At 47.1% G+C, this 22,905-nt stretch overlaps 2 protein-coding genes across 2 annotated transcripts; both read right to left on the minus strand.

Annotated features, from left to right (window-relative positions):
* Positions 1 to 5,222: 5,222 nt before the first annotated feature.
* Positions 5,223 to 8,205, minus strand: LOC119108889 (diuretic hormone class 2-like). Its single transcript, XM_037232431.1, has 3 exons — positions 8,093 to 8,205; positions 6,053 to 6,160; positions 5,223 to 5,364 (listed from the first exon to the last, which is right to left on the minus strand). The coding sequence occupies exons 1-3, from the start codon at positions 8,203 to 8,205 to the stop codon at positions 5,223 to 5,225; spliced, it is 363 nt and encodes a 120-aa protein (XP_037088326.1).
* An 8,866-nt stretch (positions 8,206 to 17,071) lies between these two features.
* Positions 17,072 to 19,287, minus strand: LOC119108890 (diuretic hormone class 2-like). Its single transcript, XM_037232432.1, has 3 exons — positions 19,175 to 19,287; positions 17,897 to 18,004; positions 17,072 to 17,198 (listed from the first exon to the last, which is right to left on the minus strand). The coding sequence occupies exons 1-3, from the start codon at positions 19,285 to 19,287 to the stop codon at positions 17,072 to 17,074; spliced, it is 348 nt and encodes a 115-aa protein (XP_037088327.1).
* Between the last annotated feature and the right edge of the window lie 3,618 nt (positions 19,288 to 22,905).

The raw sequence follows: 22,905 nt of genomic DNA on the forward strand, positions 1-22,905 counted from the left end.
TGACAAGGTGCATCTAGGTTATGGATGCTAAACGATCCGCTATTTCATCGTCTACAGCCATGCAAAATTTGGCGGGCTACGCCTTACCGTTCGGAAAACATTTCGGAAAAACCTTGGGGGCTCAATTTGCCCCTCACCCGAGCGCGTATAAGGGATTGACATTGGCAATCAAATTCTTTTTTGAATAACTTCAATTCAATTTTGTTGTTGAAAATGGAGCTGCTGATAAGCACGTCTTAAGTAAAACCTTCGGACACCTTCTACGCGGAAAACATATTGAAGTGCAACTTAAAAGAGCATTGCATGCCAATGTTCAGTAACGAAATTACGTGTAGCTTTTTTGCGTGAACTTTGAAAAAAAAACACATTTTCAGGCCATGGTTCGGATAAGGACGTACGCATGAGCTAAAAAAAAAATCAAACAATTTCGCACATTTCGTACTCCAAAACAACAAGAAAAGTGTTGCATGTTGGTGGAGGCACATGTCATTTCATTGTTCAAACGACGGGAAATCATTGAGCTTGAGCCTGGAATTTCTGGCACCTGCAGTTCGCCAACGCGTGTAACACTCTTCTATAGTTGGGCTGCAGCCACAGATGATCGGTTTTTCCCTCAGCGTGTCAAGAATATGAAACAACTAGTATTTGTTTTCATCAAACAGCTCTGTGATCACATCTTTCTGTGACCCCGATGCATCACCTTCTTCCTTCATGCCTTCACTACCTCTTGCCCAGCATCTGCGCAGTCGCCTTCACCTCAGTCTGAGTCCAAGTCGGAACCCAGTGTATTGCTCCTTTTCCAGGCAGCCTAGAAACCCAGTTCAAGCCTTTATATGCTAATTGCTGGAGCGCAGAGAAGGGCGCCCATCAGGCAACACTTGTCGCACCAGGCTTGGGTCATGCCTAAGGTATGGTAGAGAGTGTCGTGATGGTTGGGTTGGGGCTCCAGACGCACACATGGTTTCCATAAGTGGACATGGCCTCGAGGTGGCCTGCATGTTGGACGTCATTCCCAGTTTTTGTTTGCACCAGCTGAAATTATGCCATACACTCAACCACCCTGGCTGTCGAGGCTCGTTTTTTTTCTCGGTCGAAGATAGCAAGTCCGGGCGTGGATCAAGCTTATATGTGGGGCCACGGCAAGTTCAGAGGGTGGAAGAAGACTGCTTTTGCGATTGGACTATGCCGTTGCCTTAAGCCGATTTACCTGCATTCGTCGCAGCAGCAGTTATCTTGGTATTAGCTGCATGAAATTGCATACATGAACGTTCCGGTTGTGTGCATGCTATTGCAAGCGGCGGCGATATCGCGTTGCGCTGCTGGTGACAACTTCGTCCGCAGAAAGTCTATCGGCGACAAAAAATTATCTTTTACCAACGCTCCATAGCCTTGCTATGTGTCATGCACGCCGAATGGCACACCGAGGGAGTAGGTCAAGTCAACCTGAAACCTTCCAAAGTGGAACTAACGGTTCAAGGCTTGCAAGGCAAAAGCCAATCAATGGTTTCGGTGAGTTATTGAATGAAAATGTTTCATTTCAGGGAAAATATGGGAAGAATCGTGTTTTGTTTATACTTAGCACACAGGATGACCATAGAGGCAGTTCAGGTAAAAATGGCATCCGAGGTCAGCCTTACTTGATCCAGGTGCACCGGGATCAGATTGAATAATGCGCCGGGACCCGAGAACCTTACTGGACTTTGGTACTGCATGGTATTTTGGTGTTATGGGCGCGTCGACTGCAGCGGTCGTTTTGCAAACTTTCCACCGATAAGAATGCTTTGCTTACATGCTTTCATCCCTCCAACATGACACTTTACCCTCTTGTGACCTGACCCATTGCATCCTCACACACTGGTATCATCTGACATTACACGCAGCTTCTTTTTGAGCATATCTGTATTGATAGATGGGAACTATAGACGCATCGTGTCATATGACGTCATGCAAGATAACTGCCCTAGCTTGACCTCTAGGAAAGCAGAGCTCAGCAAATGAGATCATGAGAAGTTGACCGGATCCAAGCGCAAATACATCATAACTCATCAAGTCTGCGCATTGAAGGGAATGCTCCGCGTTTGAAGACGTCAGATAAAGCATTAGCTGCGATGAGCTAAACTCTTTACTTACAACTATCGGTATAATTCTTAGTGGAAAAGCTGCTCTAGAAAGCACAATTTCTCTGTTTAGTGTGTATGGTCCTCACTGCGTCATTGTTTGATTACGTCATCCTATCCTGCACAACGTTGATAGACAACCAGTTGACGGTTGTTAAATCTGGAAACCGTCCTCACCAACGCTAGATATAAATGACTTGCCAATCATATTTTTCTTGGCATTATCGATCGCGAGGCTAATGAAATGACAGAATTCGAATGGCATCATTATGGCGCCAAGGATGCCCGGTGACTTTTGAATAGCATTCTCGAAATAGTGTGCATATCATCGAAGGAGTACAGCTAAGAAACTGGAGGTATTTTGATCCTAAGAAGGGTAAGGTCATGTACTGCACCGGATGATGTTCAAGATGGTTATTTCACGTCAAAGCCCCATACAAATGTGAAGCACTCCATTTAATTACAAAAGGAACATTCCGTGGGAATGCTCATCGTTTCACCCTCCGTCCTGTACTCCGGCACGGTTGCACGGGTCAGGTTGGCCCCGGCTTGAGCATTGCTAGCAGTTTTGTCATCGGCATGCATTCAAATTCAAAACAAGACCAGCTGAGCCACACGAATCGTGTTTGGACAGCTACCAATAGACATGTCTCCTTTTACAGCTGGGTTAAAACGCCGCGTGGCCCCCGAGGACCGCACCCAGGACCGCACCCAGGACCGCACCCACTCGATGCCGCACCAACGCATCGCGAGTCCAGCACGCTTCCACTTCGCTACGAAACCCTCACGCGTCGTGCATAACAAGGATCACGCTGCGCTTCGTTGCATGCACAGACTAAGTATATTGAAGTGGTAAAGAGCCCTTTATGGTTTCAAGAAGTGTAAGCTTAATTAATACATAGTCCAGCCTACGACGAATTCCTTACTGTTGCGTCAAGAAACTCCATCTGCTGGCTTATATTAGTTCGTACGTGCACATGACATTTGTTCGTACATGTCAAGGGTGATGTCGCGCAAATCAAATAGCAGGGACGACTAGTGCAAAATGGCTACACCTGCCCTAAAAGGACGATAAAAACGAGATTCCTTACAGATTTAGACCGCTATTTTCAAGATCAGGGGATGGAGGCATCCCTCTACGCTCTAAATGCAAGGCCACAACCCTGGTGTAGTTAGCTGTATGCGTCATAAGCTCTCGTCTAGGACGTATACAGTAGCGTGAATACATTCAGAAATGTCAGAGTAACAGCTCCATATAACCCCAGTTTTTTGTTGTCTTCCCGGCCGCTCTCATACGGCATCTCGCTGGGCTGGGCAAAAAGCCAAACAGGATATTCTTACTGGATAATACAAATAGCAATGCTTATTTTTCAAGGGTCGGAAACAGATGTTATGACACTGGCTTTTGGTTAGCATATGTTCTATATTTTCATTAATTTCAAGTATCTATGTGTCCTATTGTGTCCAGTTTTTCAGCGCACGTTTCATTCATCAGATATCACTGTTTCTATAATGCAAGAGAATCACCATCACGTGTGGCCCTCCTTATGAAAACTTCACGGTTCTTTTCAGCTTTTCACACCATTTTTTCGAAATCCCACATCTGAGGGGCAAATTTGTTTTCTGCTGATCATCCACGAACCTGCAAGAAACAGTCTGTCACAAAAAGGATACCAGTTGCTATCATGCCAGACCACTAATAACTTCATTACCAAAAACGGAAATGGAATTGAAAGAAATCGCACGAAATGTATACGGACAAGAGGCAGCGAAATGCAAATTTGATAAAGATAAACTAAACATCAGCAAAATAGAAGAATATCTTCGTCATTATGTGATTTTGCATGGCCGATGCTCTGTTTACTCCTCTGCGCTGGATGCCATCAGTAAGTGGCATGTAATGAGCGTGTCGCGTGTCTTGTTCAGTTTCGCTAGTGTGTGTTGGGTCTTGCCAAGAGCCGCAGCGAGTGAGCCAGGGGTCTGCTGGTGGCTGCTTTTGTCCATACACGCAAACCTTAATACATCACCGTGTCAGCATTTGCTCAACAGCGCAGAGGCAGCGTATTCAGAATGCAACACACTGTTTCCTGCTCGTTGTGGCTGATCTCGGTCAGCAGGATTATATGATCTCTGCCCTGCTGAAGGCCAGATGGCCTAAAGTATATGAGCTTCACACCGAACACGGATATCGCCACGATGCAGCATCTTTCCACCGTCCTAAGGGTATCTGAACCGCTGCTCGGCACTGACGAGTGCTCCGTCGCTTTGACGTGTCCGCCCGCCGCGCGCGTGCTACAGAGCTGACGGCAAGCTGCAGCTTACCAATGAGCCAGTTCCGCTGTTTGCTCCGAAATGATACTCCGAAACTGATGATAATGGTCATTCATCAAACGACAATGTCGATAGGGTACACATATATTTGCAATAATCGGCAAAATACATTGCCTTTACAATAAAACACGACATAAATTTGTTTCGCGGGTGGATGCTTCAATAGTCTTGTCCATTGGCAGCGTGGCCCGTGGCAGAAATGGCCTCGACATAGATGGGTGTCGCTATTGGTTTGACCGACGCTTGGACCACGGGGACGTTCAGGCCATCCCTCAAACTCCGCGTGACTGCGGGGGACGCCTAATCAGGTGAAACACGGCAGCCGGATTGCGGCTTCTCTTGACGTTAGATGGAGCGCAGCAAAGTGAACGGCACACACCCTATAACCCTATCCAACAACTTCCGGTATCTGATTCCGGCTGCCCCCTCCCCCGCCCCCCGTGGGTGACCAACCAGCACACCATCAGCCGGCGGCGGAGAGGTGACTGACCAGCAGTCCGTGAGGATCTGCGGGATCAGCTGATCCTGCTGGACCATCTGAGGCTGAGGCGGTCCCGCCTCTGATCACACCATCTTCAGTCTCTTCAGCCACGTCCAAGGCATTTTCCTATTCGGCTCACGGAACCGAAGCGGCCCGGCTCGCCGGAGTCAGCTGATCCCGCGTGACCATCGGATCCAGCCCGCCGAGGCTGCCTGGGGGACGCTCCAGCTGGCACGTCAGCTCCACACGGAACCGCCGGGGCAGAGGAGGGCAAGTCAGATGGAGATCGGGGTTTACAGATGGAGCGGCTGCTCGGCGGAGCGTCGCCGGCGGCCGGGTCCGCCCGGGAAGGCCGCCGCCGCCAAGCCCATCTTGAGTTTGGCTGCCTGCGTGGCCGAGAAGCCGCGGCCCAGGCCGAAGTCCAGCCCGCGTTTGCTGTGGAGAAGGACGGCGGTCAGAAGTTGGAGGCTGTGATCTTGCTGCGCTATGGACAGGGTACGCGTTGGATGCTCAGCACATTTGGCGATCATGCGCGTGTTTTGTATTTCTCTGAACTGAGAAGCAGGAGAGATGTTTGTAACTTTTTGCGTGTAAATTCAACACGCCATTATCTTACCTAGTTTTTGCTGTCCAGCCCGACAGGACTCGCGGCGATAGTAAAGGACTTTTATGCTTTTCAAGCCATAACATGCTACCCAAACTGTCACCTGTGTTAGGTACTGATGGAAGACCAACGAAAATGAAAATGATATAAAGCGTAAAACATGGATTACTTACACCATTCATCACGCTCAAATAGAAACAGCTAGCTCTGAAAGCTAGCTAGCTAGCTAAAAACTAGCTCACACAAAATAAACAATTAGCTGAGCGCACCCTATATTAACCACTTCGCTGAGCAGGTCAGCGAAATTAAAGTAGACAGAATGTCAACACTCTCCACAGTGATGTCCTTTCTTGCCCAGGCCACGATGCACGAGAAGCCAAGCGGCAGGCAGCGACATCTATTGGAGCCCTGGCGACATACCCGGCGTAAACGGACCGCGCAGCGGTAGGCGTGGCCGGCACCTTGTTATACAGGTGGAAAAACGGCACGTGCTTTCGGAAATATCTGTCTAGTTCTTCCTGGGCCAGATCAGTTTCTTCTGCGTCGTCGAGCGCGCGCAGCCGATTGACCAGCTCGCTGACGTAGGGGTCGCTCAGAATGCCTTCCACATCGTCCGCCCAAGATTTCCTGCAGAGGAGGGATGAGCGTCAAGCGAGCACTCTGCACAATCAACCGATGATGATGATGTGATGTTTTGCAACCTGATATTCATGCAGGATGCAAAGCAGGCCTGCATGAATATCAGGTTAAGTGTATCAGGAAAGGCATGAATGCCAGGAAAAGAGGCGTGCATAACACCGTTATGGATCTAGGATGACCTTATGTGAACAGTTGACGGAGTTGCAAACGCTCTCTGTTTCTGAATGCAAAGCAACATAAATTATATGAATTATGCAAAAATCAGGATGGCTCTGCGCTCCGTGGAACACTTCTTAATCTAAATTGCGTACAAAATGTGTAGCAAGTAAACTGAAACATGCCCGCCCTCTGACACCCACGGCGCCTCACAGGATGAGAAGCTGTTACCCCATGATGGTAGGTGATGAAAAATAAATCACCCCAAATATTGAAAGACTTAGTTATTCTGTATACATATTCGATTGATATTCAAACTCAGCATTATACAATTTTGAAAAAATATCTTCGTAGCATATGACTTTCACATGGCACCGTTGAATGTTCCAATCAGGGGGCATGATTTGTCAGGGGTACTCAGTCACAACTAGTAATGATTACTTTAAGTTTTCGGCATCTAGCCATCTAAGGTCCTATATAGCGTTCGAGGTTAAGGATGGGAAACATGGAACCCCGTCTGCTCTTGTCTGGGCACATGGTCCACATCATTTTGTATGCGCCCTTGGTGTCCTCCAACCCAGTGAGATCAGTTAATGCACGCTTCAATTATACTAAAGTTACATTTTATATGTTTGGCATTACCGATCATATGTGAAAATGCTACAATTTGTTACATACGGCACTGGAGCTGCGTGTCAGTGAGCGCATTAACAACAGTTGCTAAATGTAGACATTCATGAGGCAAACCATGTTTGAATTGATGGGCCAGACACCACCCATTAATTGTTTTTAAATAAGCGGCAGAACAGCATTGTATTTGTGACGTAGTGGGTCACAAATAGTGGTTCACCTATTGGGTTGATAGCAAAAAACACGACCATATACACTGCAGATAAAATTGCCTTAACGCGTGCCCGGGTGGCCGACTAGATACCCTTCGCTCGGGTAGGGGTCAATTTGACCTCCCCCTCCCTGAGATCTCGGGAAATGAGAAAGCTAGAGACACCAAATTCACAGGATGTGTTGAACTATACGTAAACTCACTTAGGCCAAAATTTGAGGCACATAGGTCATGACATTCATAGGTCATCTTAGGTCAATTACCTATTCCGACCTCTACGAAGTCCATGGAAGATGTATGATGCGGTTCCTGCTATCAATGAATTCGAAATACGCACCAGAAACTATCCCGCACAGCAACGCTAGAGTAATAAAACAGATTGATTTTGACCTTGGTCTGACCTTTATACCTGACCTTAGATAAACTTTATTTGTTCATTCAATATTTGTGTTGCCTAAGAAAGCATTTCAGAGATGTATGTATTCGTCTAACACTCCGTTGTTGCATCAGATTAAGCGATTCCCTGGAAACTGGCTTCGCTAAAACTATGGCCTGACTTTGACCTGCCATGGGTCAATGACCTTACAAAGTACATATAAATTGTTGACGCCAAGTGATCCACTACTTAATTGTTTACTGCTATGCAAAAATTGGCGTGGCTGCGCCGCGCCGTTCGGAAACCATTTTGGAAAAACCTTAGGGCGGGTCAATTTGACCCCACCTGAGCGCGTGTTAAATCTCACGGAGATTGTTGGACTTAAACATGTCATTTGTTAAGCGGTACCACCAAGAACATATACACTGAACTGATCCCTGAGAGGATCATGGCGATGTCAGAACAGCTCTCTGCGTTCCAAACAAAACATGAAGCCCGAACTCTCCCAGTTTCTTCTCCTTCATCACACACGCACGGAGCTACACACCTCTCGGCGTCCTCCATGTGCGTGCTGGCGTCGCTGAAGGACCAGCAGAAGACGAAGCAGACGATGGCAGCTAGCCAGGTGCAGGCACTGATAGCGGATACGTGACGAGTCATGAGCCTGAAACGATGGTAGGTCTGGGTCAGGCAAGGGACATGGGACAGAGTCAGGCCAAGGTTAGGCCAGTATCAGGTCAAGTCAAGGTCGGGCAAAGGTCGGGTCAGTGACACTGCCCCGGGTGAGGATTAGATTGCAAAGCATGTCATGCTGGACAACGTTAGCTAACATGCCGTGCGCTGCGTCTGAAGCATATATCAGAACCGTGTCACAGGGTTATGTAGTGGCTGCTTGAACATGGGATTTTTCATAGCAAGAATCAGCTTTAGGGCAAACCATGTTTAAGCTAGATTGTCCAGCTATGATATGACGGTTAGCAGGGCCCCAGCCAATGTTTTCTAACAGCCAAATCTGCGCCGAAGCTGCCCCAGCAACTCGCTGGTGGTAACCGAGCTCGTAGACTGTACCGCAGTACACCAGGCCGTCTGACCGGATGTGAGTGTTCAGTGACCGGCACGTGGGCAACCGTCGCCAGTCTGACGACGCTTAAGTCACTGTGTCGTACGGAAATTTCTAACTCAGACAACTAGGATGACGAATGGCAGCCTGACTGCTATTAACCAGCGCCATCATTACCAGCAATCAATGCTTCGCTGAACAGTTAAGAACACTGGACCTCTGATACAACGTCCTACCTGCAAGCATGCAACGTTTAATACTTGAAAAAGACCTTTGGGCATGAAAACCTAGTCGTAGCAACACAAGAGAGATATCAAACAGCGAAGATCCATCTGAGATGAGCTCACATAATACAACATTTCAGCGTGTTCTGTCTGCTGACGGTCAGCAGCGTGAGACTCACTCGATGCTTGTGCTGGGAGGAGATCGCCTCGTGGTCGCCGCTGTGCTGCTCCACCGCCGACTGCGATGCTGGTGTCGCCTCTCCGGCACCTTATGTTCAATTCCCCACGAGACAGCAGCGACCAATGGACCAATGGGGCGAGGCCGCGCCTTTAGCCAATCAGAACAACGCCCGGCCCACGCGAAACCTGATCCGTTCAATTAGCCGGATGATTTCTGAACGGTTGTCAATGAAATTAGTTGGCTCAAATAATTGAGCTACCAACACAGTGGGTTTTGGTTAAATCCGTAAAAAGCGACTTACTCCTGATATATTTGTTACATTCGCCTTTTGTTGAGGCCTTTCTTTATGCAGATGCCATTACGGAAAAGCCGCCTGATATGGATCATGTGAGAAGAATTTACGTAGCATTTGCACTTGAATTTCGGAGGCGGTTTGAGCCACATAGTTACGACTGACGGTTTTTAGGTTTAGACAGGTTTAATCAGAAATTGCAATGCCAAAACAATGGCTTTTAGTTAGAAGCGTAGAAAGCAGCGATTTAGCCCGCTCCGCATATGCTCGGCTCTTGCAGGGACCTCCTCGTTATGTCGCTGTTGGTCGGTCGGTAGGCCAAAATCGGTCTGACACGGGCCATATATGGGGAGATTGCACAGCATTGACACTTAAATTGCGGCGGCAGTTTGAGCCAAAGCGTAACAGCTAACGACCGAATACAAAAGTAAAAACATTTCAGTTGTTTGAGGTCCGTCATAAATGAAAGGTTCTCAGTGAAATAATTGTTTTTCATTTTCAAATTTTCAAAACAAATTTTCGTCCATTCTAAAGAGTAAAGTCGTAAAGCTTTTATGGTGGATCCAGCTTCTTAATCTAGGTTCATTTCTCTTCAACTTTGGGTGCTAGTGCACAGCGCAACGGAATGCCAACTATGTACATTACGCACGGGCCATGTGTTAGAAATGTAGGAACATTTGTGAGAAAGGCACGAACAAAATCAACGACGCAAATTTTCGCAAACAAACGATTTTATCCAGGTGTGTTCGAGAGTGAACTGACGGTCACGAAAATAGGCCTTATGACTTTGGGGAGTCCATTCCGACCATTTGTGTTCCCGCAGGAGGTTCAGGTCATATCAGGTCACCGTTCAAAGTTGGTCTACCAGTGTCATGAATGACTGACACTTTGTCACAATATGCTTCTGTAATTCTATCTTATTATGTCTAACTATGGAGCGAAATGCTTCCAGAACAAAAATACCATTTTAAGACTACCTAAAAGTCAGCTGGGGTCAATCTAGGCCAAATTTACAAAGCATCCAATTGAACAAAGGCTTAAGTTTTGAGTGGATCTATGTGATGAATTACATGTTTTCCTGTGGTTATAAACAGTGTGTTGTATATCTATAGGTACGCTAGGTGGCATTGCTGTCGTATGCATGATGCATAGTCCCTTCGACGCTTGAAAATGTATGTGTAACAGACTGAGAGCTGCCACGTTGGTGCATGCAATTATACGTGATCAGCATCACAGACACGATAGGAAGGTGTTACAGGCGCCGTATTCGCTCATCTTGCGCTACTGGAAAGATAGGCATTGACCTTAGATGACCTCATATGCCTTTTCCTGTCCTCACATAGCCTATTGTGACCTCATGATGCAAAAGGATGATACTGCAATATCTTTTCAGTTGACAACTCGAAGGATATGCCCAAAATTACCGTATAAAACTTCTTGTTTTGAGTTGAGAATGTGTTTTGCAGAAGACGCCCCTAAAGGTAAGTCAGTAACTGGGCCAACTTCATGTGCTCTGTGGTCATATGATTAATGTGCATGTGAGTTGGTTTCCTTTTCCTCATATGCAATCACCAAACCCAACGAAAAGCACGTACGTGCGTACGTAGTACACGATCTGTATTATTTACGAAAATAGAAAAAAGTTGTCCTGACTTCAGGTAACTGACCTCTTGTCTTTCCAAATAGCTGATATTATCAAATTTTAAGTACAATAATGTTCTTTTAACACGCGCTCGGGTGGTGGATCAAATCGCCTCCCCCCAAGGTTTTTCCAGACTGATTTTATAACATGCATAGCAGTGGAAAATTGAAAAGCGGATCGTTTGGTATAAACAATTTCGACGTATCTGGCACGCTCGCTGACCTATGGCAGGTCAAAGTCAGACCATTGTTTCAGCGAAGGCAATTTCTAGCGAATCGCTCAAATCTGATGCAACAACGGAGTGCCGTACATCTCTGAGATGCTTTCTTAGGCAGCGCAGATATTGAACAAAGCAAATTTAATTGACCTAAGGTCACGCATAAAGGTAAGACCAAGGTGAGAATTAACCTGTTTTTTCACTCTAGAGCTTGCTGAATGGGATAGCTTCCCGTGTTCATTTTGAGTTGATTGACATCAGGAATCGCATTATACATCTTCCATTGACTTCTTAGAGGTCAGAATATGCCATTGACCTGAGATGACCCAGGTCGCATTTTGTTTTTAGGAGCACACTACCTAGCGCAATCTTTATCGGTTATTCAAACAGAAAAATCGCAGCAGTCTTGTATGATTTTGGTCACCATGACCCTCAAAAGGCTTAACAAGATCATTGACCCTAAATGGTCTGATGACGTTTTTTTTAGAAACAGTTATCTAGGTTCTGGGGGTACTTGGGAGACCAACATGGAGTTTGACCTTGTTTGACCTTATTTGACCTAAAAGTCATGACCTATGAACCTCAAACTTTGACCTGAGTGAGTTCATGTATAGATCAATATGCCCTGCAAATTTGGTGTCCCTAGCTTTCTTAGTTCCCGAGATCTCAGGGGAGTCAAATTACCCCCCCCCCCCCCCGCCACCCAAGCGGCGGGTATCTAGCTGGCCACCTAGCTAGCTGGTAGCTGGTGGTCTAGCTGGTGTGTTAACACAGAATGTCAGAACAATGGCAAATGAACCACAACAGTTATGTGTGGGGATTTTTTTAGAGGTTGACCTTTTGACCTGGTCTAAGTCACTGATTTTGGTAAATAAGAAATTCAAATTCGCACAAAGGAAATCAAACTGATAGATCAGCAAGTTCTTTACTTACCTGAATATCTCTACGAATGCTGAGTGCATTCCAAAATTTGGATTTCCTCGTTTATAAAAAATCTAACGATTTCGAAACATGAGTAACAGGCCCAGGTGTGATAGGAAGATGCTGGAATGCAGCAGCTAATAATGTGCATCAATCAGGTAATCAGTTAATAATGCATTAGAATGTGGCAGAATGCGTGGTTTTCTTGGCAGGCGTCTAAGACGCGTACACTGGTTTGAATGCATGCACCGATAACAAAATCCAAGCTCCGCCTAATCTTAGATGTTTCCAAACAGGCCGTCCCCCCATCCCCTCTCATGCCGCCCTTTTTCGTGCTGTCGTGGCCGAGAAATCAAGGAGGATATTTCTACTCGACGGCTGACAGAATAAGGCTCATTTTTTACATTCTAAAACCGGTGCTATGTCGCTAATTGCTGAACATGTTCTGTGGATTTTATACAATTTATAATATCTTTGCGCCCACGCGCTGTTTTTCAGTATCCACTAATTTCTCAAATGGCGTTGCCATAAAAAGAGCCGCTATTATGTAAAATCCTTATTCTGAACACTTCACGGCAGTTTCAACTTCTCACACCAAAATTTAAAAACTACAAGGAAATGGAAAATGTTTCAGTTAGTCATACATAAAGTTGAAGAAAACAGTCTATCGTGGCTCATCGGGAAATCAGGAAATATCAGAAAATATAATCAGGAAATAACGGAATTGAAAGGAATAGCACTGAACGTATCTTGACAGGAGGAAAAGAAGGAAAAGGCGATTACAGAATCACACTAGAGTGTCAGCAAAAGCAAACCTTTATCTTTGCCTTTGTGTAACTGTGCAGCGTAAACCTTCTGTATATTCCACTGTTCTGGGTGTCCCCGGCGCATAAGTAATAAGCGTGTCGCGTGTCTGTGTTGGTGGGTCTTGCCAGGAGCCGCAGCAGGTGTACCAGGAGTCTGCTGGTAAACGCCTTTGTCTATGCACGCAAACTTGACTGCATAACCGTGCTGGGCATTGCTCAACGACGCAGGGGTAACGTGTTCACAGGACAATACGCTGTGGCGTTCTCATTGTGGTCGGTTTCGGCCGGTGGGATCATGTGACTCCAGCGTTGCTGAATGCCAGATAATCTAAAATTGATGAGCTTCACACCGAACACGGATGTCGCCGCGATCCGTCATCGTATCGCCGCCCTCAGGGCACCAGAACTGCTACATGACACTGACGAGTGCTCCGTTGATTGGACGTGCCTGTCCTCCGCGCGCGCGCTATAAGGTGAAAAAGCTTCTGATTTACAGGATGTGATTGGTGACAAAAACTGACACTTTTGCGAACCATTTGGTGGCAAAATTGCGAAAACGAAAACAAATTTCAACAGACAAGACCACATTACAACAGATTACAACAGCTCGACGAAACTCAGGGCGTAGTATTGGTCTGTGTTCGCTAAAGCTTGCAACATGTCGAAACGTTGACGTTTCGCCGTATAAGCAAGTTGAGCCATAAAATGCTCCCAAACATAGTAGCTTTATTCAGAAGAGTTTTTAGTAGGTTCCAGAAACATACTACAAACTATACTCTGTCAGTGTTGACGTCACAGATCAGCGGTGACAAAGTGTTTTTCCAATGAACCTCAGATCGGTATTTTTCACTGTTTTTTTTCAGCCAGGATTCACTTTACATACTCAACAGTATAAAATACCAAATAAATAGGCTCATTGCTAGTCGTAAAAATCGCGGCCGACCGCAGCATCTTGCGACGAACGTGCTCAGTTTGCCACGCAGCATTTTACTGAGAGGAACAGCAAATTTGAGGTAATAGGCTGAGCATCGCTAGTGTAGGCCTCTCACAGTGCCCGTGGCACCTCAGACTTGCGCTGGTCGGTGGAGAGGCATTAAATAAAATGTTTTTAGTTGTCATCATATTGCATATAAAGCTGAAAGAAAGTGCTAAAGGTGTTCAACAATCCCGTTTGCATCTGTTAACACCAATATGATGTGGGTTTTACTCCAAATAATTGGAGTTGTGTTAAGAACCCCGAGTTCTGCGCCGTCAATAATCATGCCAAGGTAATGAAGGGCGCCAACACTTTCATCTGATTGCACGATGACGTCACGAAAACAAAAGTGATATTGTTTCAGGTGCCTGCAGAACCAGTTATCGGTAAATGCAGGGCCACAGGGATGTAGTTTTGCAAAATGTGTGGGGTGAAGGATGGGAGTGGAAGTGGGAGGGTGCAGGAAGAAAATGGCTGAGCCTGCCTGAGAAACGCACTTAAAACAGTTTTCTCCCCAGATTTGACGCAATTTTACGCAGCTGGCAGTAGGGGTGTAGTCCTTTAAAATCAGTTTTGGGGGCCGAATCCCCAAATTATGATAAGTGACGAATGATGGATAAAGGCAATGGCTAAAATATGAAAGCTGCATCCCTGGTTAGGAGGCACAACCCTGCCTCGTCCCCCCCCCCCCCCCCCTCCCACTCCAACTGAATAGGAAACTACACGCCTTTAGGCTGGTTAGATTAAGCACGCCTTTATCTGATAATTATGTTAGGTTATTCTCAACATTCAGTGTCTGACGGCCAGCAAACGAAACTTTAGTGCAAATGAGCTTGCGAAACAAAAATGTTTGATGGTTATGGCGCATTGCATTTAATTTGTCTTTGCTTTTTGTGTTTATTGCATTTAGAGATATATTGCGACGGTTTCTGAAGGATTTGAACTCAGGTGACAATTCAGACAGTTTCAGATTTCGTCGGTGAGAAAAAAAAAACATTTTTCGCCCCTGTGCTACAGAGCTGACGGTCAGCTGCAGCTTACCAGGGTGGGAACTGAATAAGCCTGTACCGTAGCTTCCTGTACCGGGAAGGAGTGCCTGAAATCACTTTTCGTCGGACGTTAGACGCTAAACAGCATATTCGAAGCGTTTTGATCGTCGAGCACGTGATGAGTGGTGGAGTCTGACTCCAGTGATACCTGATTGCATTCTAATCATCTTCACACTTGTACTATATGTGTTATTACATACCCTTGCCTTGATCCGCCTTTTTTCATAACGCGACTAACCCGCGGATGTCGAAACGAGCCTCCTGCTGTTTCAAAGCTAAGAATAACACTGCTCAGAAGGGAACACGACAGGATTGGTCTGAAGATCTCGTGATTGGTGCGAAGTTTTTATTTTGCCAGGCCAAATGTCAAACGTATGCGGAAAATTTGCGTGTGATTGCACGACGTGTCTGGGAGGCATTGTCATAAGACCTTACGGGTTTGCGTAGAGCCTCCACCCCACCCCATCCCTTTTCCATCAGAGTGAGAGTTAACGAAGACACGATTTAAATGGTGTGCCCTAGTTTAACGACAATCTTTTATTACAGTATTTCCCTCATTTATTAACAGTATTTGTATCCATGTAAAGGTTTGCACGTATAATAACAGCTACAGGATTTCGCAGTGAAGCCAATCTTATTCATTGTTCTGGGTGGCTGCAAAAAAACGAGGCTAAAAGTAAAGCTATTTTAAGATTCAACTTTGTAACGCAAATTGACAGCTGAAATTCTGAATTGCAATACCGATCCGCTCACCAAAGACTAGTGAGACATTGGCGAAATGTTCACCGTTTATTACAATCAGCAGTCGCAGGTCAGCAGCCATAAAACAGAGCAGTAATCGGTAACAATTCAAACGCGCTACTAAGCATACTCTGACACTGCCATGGGATGCATTCCACAGCAGAATGGGGAGGCTATCAAGTGGCAACGTAACATGGTACTTGGCCGGCGCCCCTATGTTATTGTTATGACCCACTGACAGCACATTACTGAATGCGCTCAGCTAACCGCAGTGTTGTGACTAAAATATGGCAGACATTTCGACGTATTCATATTGGTGCGCGAAGGGTGTCATCATGTGAGCATTTGATACGAAGTTCTATCAACTGACAGTACAACAATAAGGTGGTCATGGTTACTGCGGTGGCAACAAGCGCCGTTCGTGTGCTGATTCTTATCGAGAACCCCTTCGATCAGCAATAGTTATTTCAGATATATAATATTGGGAGGGAGCGTGTTAAGAACTTCAACATTCCAGTTCGCCCACGTCCGAAGATCACCGTTATGAGAGAGCCTTCGCCTTCACTACTGGACAAACTCAAATGGCAGGAACTGAGAGGAGGGATAAACGGAAGAACTACACAGCGGTTACCATTTCAGGGAGAGTGGCCTACGTGTATCAAGGAACTTCATGGATGACAGAGCGATGTAGTCAGCAAACGCGTTCTGCTGCTTGCTGCCAAGTCGCTGATCGTGACCGTTAACAAGCAGTGTCGACCATGTGCATGTATTTGACATCATCGGCAAAATGCATTATCCACTCAACTTTAACGCGGCGCACATTTGTCTTATACGTGGATGCTTAAACGATGCTGTCCATCGGCAGAGTGGCTCGCGGCAAAACGGGTCTTGACAAAGATCAGTGTCGCAATGGGCTGGCGCAAGGACCATGTGGCGTCACATCCAGACCAGTACCCCAACTCTAAGTGGCTACGAGAGACGTCCGATCAAGTAAAACAGGGGTGTTGAATGGCGACTACTCTCCGCGCTAGGTGGGGCGCACCAAAGTGAGTGGTCCACACCACACAAACCTGATCAACAGCTCTTCGTATGGTACTGGTGTGCTGGAGACGATAAGGCCGTCCCCGTCCGTGAGCGAACAACCAGCAAAAATCCTGTGGGATCAGCTGAGGCTAAGGCGGTCCCCCACAGATCGATCGTCTTCAATATCTTCAGCCACCTCCAAAGACGTTTTCCTGTCGGCTCACGGAACCGAGGCGGCCCAGCCCGCCGGAATCAGCTGATCCCACGTGACTACCGGATCCAGTCCACCGAGGCTGGCTGGGGGACGCTCCAGCTGGCACCGGTAGCTCCACATGGAGCCGCCGGGGCAGAGGAGGGCGCGCCAGATGGAGGTCGGGATTTACAGATGGAGCGTTTACTCGACGGAGCGTCGCCGGCGGCCGGGTCCGCCCGGGAAGGCCGCCGCCGCCAGACCCATCTTGTGCTTGGCCGCCTGCGTGGCCGAAAAGCCGCGGCCCAGGCCAAAGTCCAGTCCGCGCTTCCTGTGGGAAACGGACGCCTGTCAACTCGGAGGCTCTGCTGCGATGAACTATGAAGGGATGGGGTGGGGTGGGGGGAGTGGTGGATGTCCGGCACATTCTGAGATCAGGCGTGTGTTTTGGATTTTTCTCGATCACTTTTGATGAGAGAAGTTCTTTAAGTTTCTTGCGTACATGGCTTACGTTGCGTACAAGCGAACATTAAGTTTACGTGTTCTTGTTGCCGAACACGAAAGACAAAGCACTAAAAAGCTTAGGTATGCCATTCAGGCCATAAGATGTTGCCTAAGCTTTCACATATTTTGAGCATGCATTAAGACCATATGGTAATCAAACGGAGATGAAGCATAGGCCATCGGTCTTCCACGACATTATTCATCACGTCAAAACAAAATAGCGATGCACATATTGCATAAGATGGCCAATTAAACAATAAGCAAAAGTGAATGCATTCCATCTTAGTCATTTCGCCGCGTAGGTCTGCAATAGCAGGCAAGCAGAATGGCAACGCTCTTCACAGCGATGTCCTCTCTTGGCCAGGCCACGATGTGCGAACAGCCAGGCGGCAGGCAGCGACATCTATTGGAGCCCTGGCGACCTACCCGGCGTATACGGACCGCGCCGCAGTAGGCGTGGTCGGCACTTTGTTGTACAGGTGGAAAAACGGCACGTGGTTTCGGAAATATCTATCTAGTTCGTACTGGGCCATATTGATCGCTTCTGCGTCGTCGAGCGTGCGCAGCCGGCTGACCAGCTCGCTGACGTAGGGGTCGCTCTGAATGTCCTCCACATCGTCCGCCCAAGATTTCCTGCAGAGCAGAGATTGGCTTTAAACGAGCAGTTTATCCGATGAACTGCAATTTAGAAGATCATTTTGCAAGCTGGTTTTCACAGTCCTTCATAAAAGGGTTATATTACAGGGGTGGCTTTATATGAACATTTCAAATAGTGCAAACGTTTTCTGTGGCTTCATGTAATGCAACACAAGCGGTATCTAACATCCAAACCAGAATGGCTCGTAATGGTCAGATATTCACTCTGAGGAACACGTTTTGGAGCTCCAAATTGCATGCGAGATGTGTAGCGAGTGAAATGAAGAGGGCTCTTTATGGTACCCACGGTGCCACACGCTGATAAGACGTTACTATTCTCTCCATCAAAACCCATTATTGTGTAAATCATGTGAACTGTCGGAATATTAAGTGGTGTTCCAGTGCCTCAAAATTTAGCATTTATTGACTTTGTGGTTATTTCGAATGCAAATTTGGCTGATAGTAAATTCAACATTGTTAATCTGGACAACAAGGCTAACATGGCAACTTGGAAAAAACATATTCTTCGCATCGTTTCATCTCCACATTCGAAGCGCAGCCAGAATGTTTTTGGCGTAGCCCAGTGAGATCTCATCACAATGATTTTCAGGTTTTTGCGACGAACCATCTACGGTCCAAACAGATTGTGGGCCTAAGAGGGGGGGGGGGGGGGCGGAGGGGCTGAGACCGCCGCCTTACTTGGTTGCACCTATGATCCATCTCATCCACCGTCCGTACGTGATTTCCCTTCCGTTACGTATTAGCTAGTGCATTGCCCGAAGTTGTTAATTTTAGATGTTCTGGGACAAATGATGGCTTGCGTTCCAGAACCACAACTGACTAGTGTTTGTTGTTTCGCTGAAGACAAACACAACATTAAAGTAGTAACCTAACCAATCATTCACAGTAAATAAACACGGGTATTCACACTGTTCGTAAAGTTTCATCAAACCCCATGGTGAAGCTGTTGACCTTATAAAGCAATTATCATATGTGCCACCACGAGAAGATGCAGTTATCTGAGAGGATCCTGCCGGCGTCAGAACCGCTCTCTGCCTCTGAGCGGATCCTGGCGGCGTCAGAACCGCTCTCTGCCTCTCAACTCAAGGCATGATGCCCGACCTCTCCCAGCTTCCTTTCCTTCCCCTTATGCACGGAGCTTCCCACCTCTCGGCGTCCTCCATTTGCATGTTGGCGCTGCTGAAGGACAAGCAGAAGACGAAGCAGACGATGACAGCTAGCCGGGTGCAGGCGCTGACAGCGGATATGTGACGAGTCATGGGCCTGACAGCAAGGGCAGGCCAAGATCAACCCAAGGTCAGACCAGCGTCAGGTGATATGGTCGGCTGAGGGTCAGATTGTAAGGTGTGTCACGCTGGACATCTTGTACTTACGTGACGTGCGCTGCATCGGCCGTGCATAATTAGAATCATTAGCCAGGGTAGTGTCATGGCCGTTTGTTAATATGCTTTTCGTAGCAAGAATAAGCTTTAAAGTGGACCAAGTTAAAGTAGGACTGCCCCGTTACTGCGTGATTGATTGCAAGGTCTCAAACCACACACTCCACCGGTCAAATCTGCGTCGGGGTTGTACATGCAGCTCGCCGGTGGAAGCCGTGCTAGTGTACTGTACCCCAAGCACTGTCGGGGCTGTATAGGCAGCTCGCCGGCGGAAGCCGTGCTAGTGTACTATACCCCAAGCACTGTCGGGGCTGTACAGGCAGCTCGCCGGCGGAAGCCGTGCTAGTGTACTGTACCCCAGGCACTGTCGTTAGCGCGACAGGCCCTCGAACATTGCCTCCAGATGAAAGGTTCGCTTCCAAAGTATGAAAGCCGGATTAACCAGTACCAACCAGACCATATGGAAAGGTCACAGTTTCTTTGAGGTCGGTCTCGGGAAATGGTTAGGTTATAATAACGTGCATAATTTGTACCTGGCCGAACAGCGTCAGGGTCCTTTATGCTATATATTCATTTTGGCTGTGCAGAGCGCTTCTAGTGGCCCCGAACCTTACTTTTGTGGAAACCAAAACGATAGCTCAAGCTTATCCATGATATTGCGGTCACAAGCTCCAGCCCAGAAGTCGTTATTCAGTTAAAACTTTTGCCGCGCAATGTGAGCCCTTTGCTCAAATTTGAGCTACTTGCAGATATAGCACATTGTACTGAGAAAGCCGATAATGTTACATGTAACAGAACGACGTGTACCTAACGGAATTTCTTGAAGGGGAATTTGACTAAGGCTAATGAACAAATGTTCAACCGTATGAACGGTAGTCATCATTGTACATGGACAGAGCCCATTCGATACAATATGACGTTACATGTGGCCGTGCCTCACGGAAATTACCACATCGGACGCTCGGGAGCGGAAATGGCAGTCTGGCTGCTATTGACCAGCGTCATCATCACCACCAATCAATATCTTACTGAATGTCTGTGGACACCTGCCCCCTGATGATAACAAGCCTGTACCGACTTCTGTTTGCTACCTAAAGTAGATATTTAGACATAATCGCAGCAGCACTAGACGGACGTCTGCCAGCACATTTTCATCTGAGATGGGCTCAAATGAGGCAGCATTTCAGCGTGCTCGGACCGCTGAGAGGTCAGCGGTGTGAGACTCACTCGGTGCTTGTCCCGGGAGGAGATCGCCTCGTGGTCGCCGCTGTGCTGCTCCACCGCCGACTGCGATGCTGGTGCCGACTCTCCGGCACCTTTATTCAATTCCCCACGAGACAGCGGCGACCGATGGACCAATGGGGGGAGACCACGCCCTCAGCCAATCAGCCGTTGCCTACGCGATGCCCGACCGGTTCAATTGGCCGGACGATTTCTGAACGGTTGTGAATGAAATCAAAGGATTTAACCAGAGATCGCTCTACCCAAATATCGGCATCTAGTTGATGCGTAGAAAGAGACGACTTGCCCCGCTGTTGCGTTTCTTGTATTCACCTCTTGCAAGACCCCTCTCTTACTGCAGCAGTGATTCAGCAAAACTTGGCCTGGTATGGACCACATGTGAGGAGAAAACACAGTATTGGCACTTGAATGACAGCGACAATTTGTGCAGTAGCTTTAAAGAAAACGACCAAGCGCAAATGTGACAGCATGCCAATTGTTGGAAATCTGTCGCGAATGAAAAGAACCTGATTGAAAATACGGCTTTAAGTCCGAATTCAAGAGCATAGTCCTAAAACCTGATTGGCAACTCCAGTTACCTTCATCTCGGCTCGTTTCTGTCCAGCTTTGGTTTCTGGTACATAGCGCGGCAGCATGCCAGCAGGATGCCAACTTGCTTACATTGTGTGAGCTGGTTGCAAAAGCGATATTCCAATGATAATGAAACATATTGGAGACGAAGACGAAAACTGCATTCAAGATAGGCGCACGTCTTAGCGCATGCCCTTCAGGGCTTCCTGACCTCCTCGCCAATAGCGAGAAGTCCATAAAGACAAAACCCCGTCATCATAAAACTAAGAAAGTCAGAACGAAGCGATACAAGTCACCGTCATGCGCGCTATATAAACTCTCCAGCGGTGCCTGGTTTTGTGAATTTCTGTCATTGGATAATATCTCACGACAGGAAAGTGACCTAAATGAGTCAAAATGTTTAAATGTTAAATCGCGACATCTTTAGCCAGTACGAAAACAGCGCGCACCACAATGCTACGTCAATAACACCATAGCCTTTCTATGTGTTGAACATAAACCGACCTAACGTGGGACTACGTCAAGTCAATCTTAAACTTCTTAAAGCGGGTCTGATGGCTTTACGTGTGTGCGGCAAAGGCCAATGGTTTGTTGTAGTGAATCATTCGGCTGCAAAATATCTATTTTTGTGAAAATGAGACAAATAGCCCTGCTTTAGTTATATTCAGCACACAGGATGATCCGAGTGAAGCTTCATATCAAAATGTGACCCGAGGCAAATAGCTTCTATTAATGGCGGTCCACCAAGATAAAACTTACTAATTCACCGGGACCCGGGGCCATATGGACCATTTGGCCATTTGGTCATTGGGACCGGGCTGTACAGTGGTCATCGTGTTTCGTTTGCATGCCTCCATCCCTCTGACGTGACACCTTACCTTGCTATAACCTGATCCTGTTCTGCGGGGTGCCGGTAGTGTGGTGGTTAACGCGTCTGCGTTAACCACTGCGCGTCTGAGAAACCAGAGGTGCGGGGTGCGATTCTCCGCGGTGCCCTCCCTTCCTGCTAGGGTGAGAGGCAGGCGACGCCATATAGCCCCAGCAGCTAAGCGGATTGTAAAGCCCCAATAACACATGACCCTGCTATCCATTACACCCTCATACCCTGACAAAATATGATAATATATGCAGCTCCTTTTTCGGCATATATGTATTGGTAGATGGACGTTATAGACGTATCACGTCATATGACGTCATGCGAGAGAACTGACCTAGCTTCACTTCTGGAAACTCAGGGGTCTACAAATCGGATCATGAGACATTGACTGAATCTAGGCTCAAATACATAATAACTCACCACGTCTGGCATTAAGGAGCAACGAGAATGACGGCTGATGCCTAGAGGACATCAATACCCATTTATATCTCGATGGCTTGACATGACACAAGGTCACACCTTGTCTCAAAATGTGGAGAATTCCGCGGGCATCCCTAGAAGAGCAGCGAACATCCTTAGGATAGCGGTGAGCTGACCTCTCACCATTTTCGAGCTGTAGCGGTAAAACATCCTTAGGACAGCGGTGAGCTGACCTTTCACCATTTTCGAGCTGTAGCGGTAAAACATCCTTAGGACAGCAGCGAGCTGACCTCTCACCATTTTCGAGCTATAGCGGTAAAACTGACGTGTGTCGGATGGTATCGCGAAAGGATGCGAGTTGGCCCCATATTTAACGGGCATATTCTGTG

The sequence above is a fragment of the Pollicipes pollicipes genome, unplaced genomic scaffold (genome assembly GCF_011947565.3).
Source record: "Pollicipes pollicipes isolate AB1234 unplaced genomic scaffold, Ppol_2.1 Scaffold_6950;HRSCAF=8241_pilon_pilon_pilon, whole genome shotgun sequence".
Classification (NCBI taxonomy): Eukaryota; Metazoa; Arthropoda; class Thecostraca; order Pollicipedomorpha; family Pollicipedidae; genus Pollicipes; species Pollicipes pollicipes.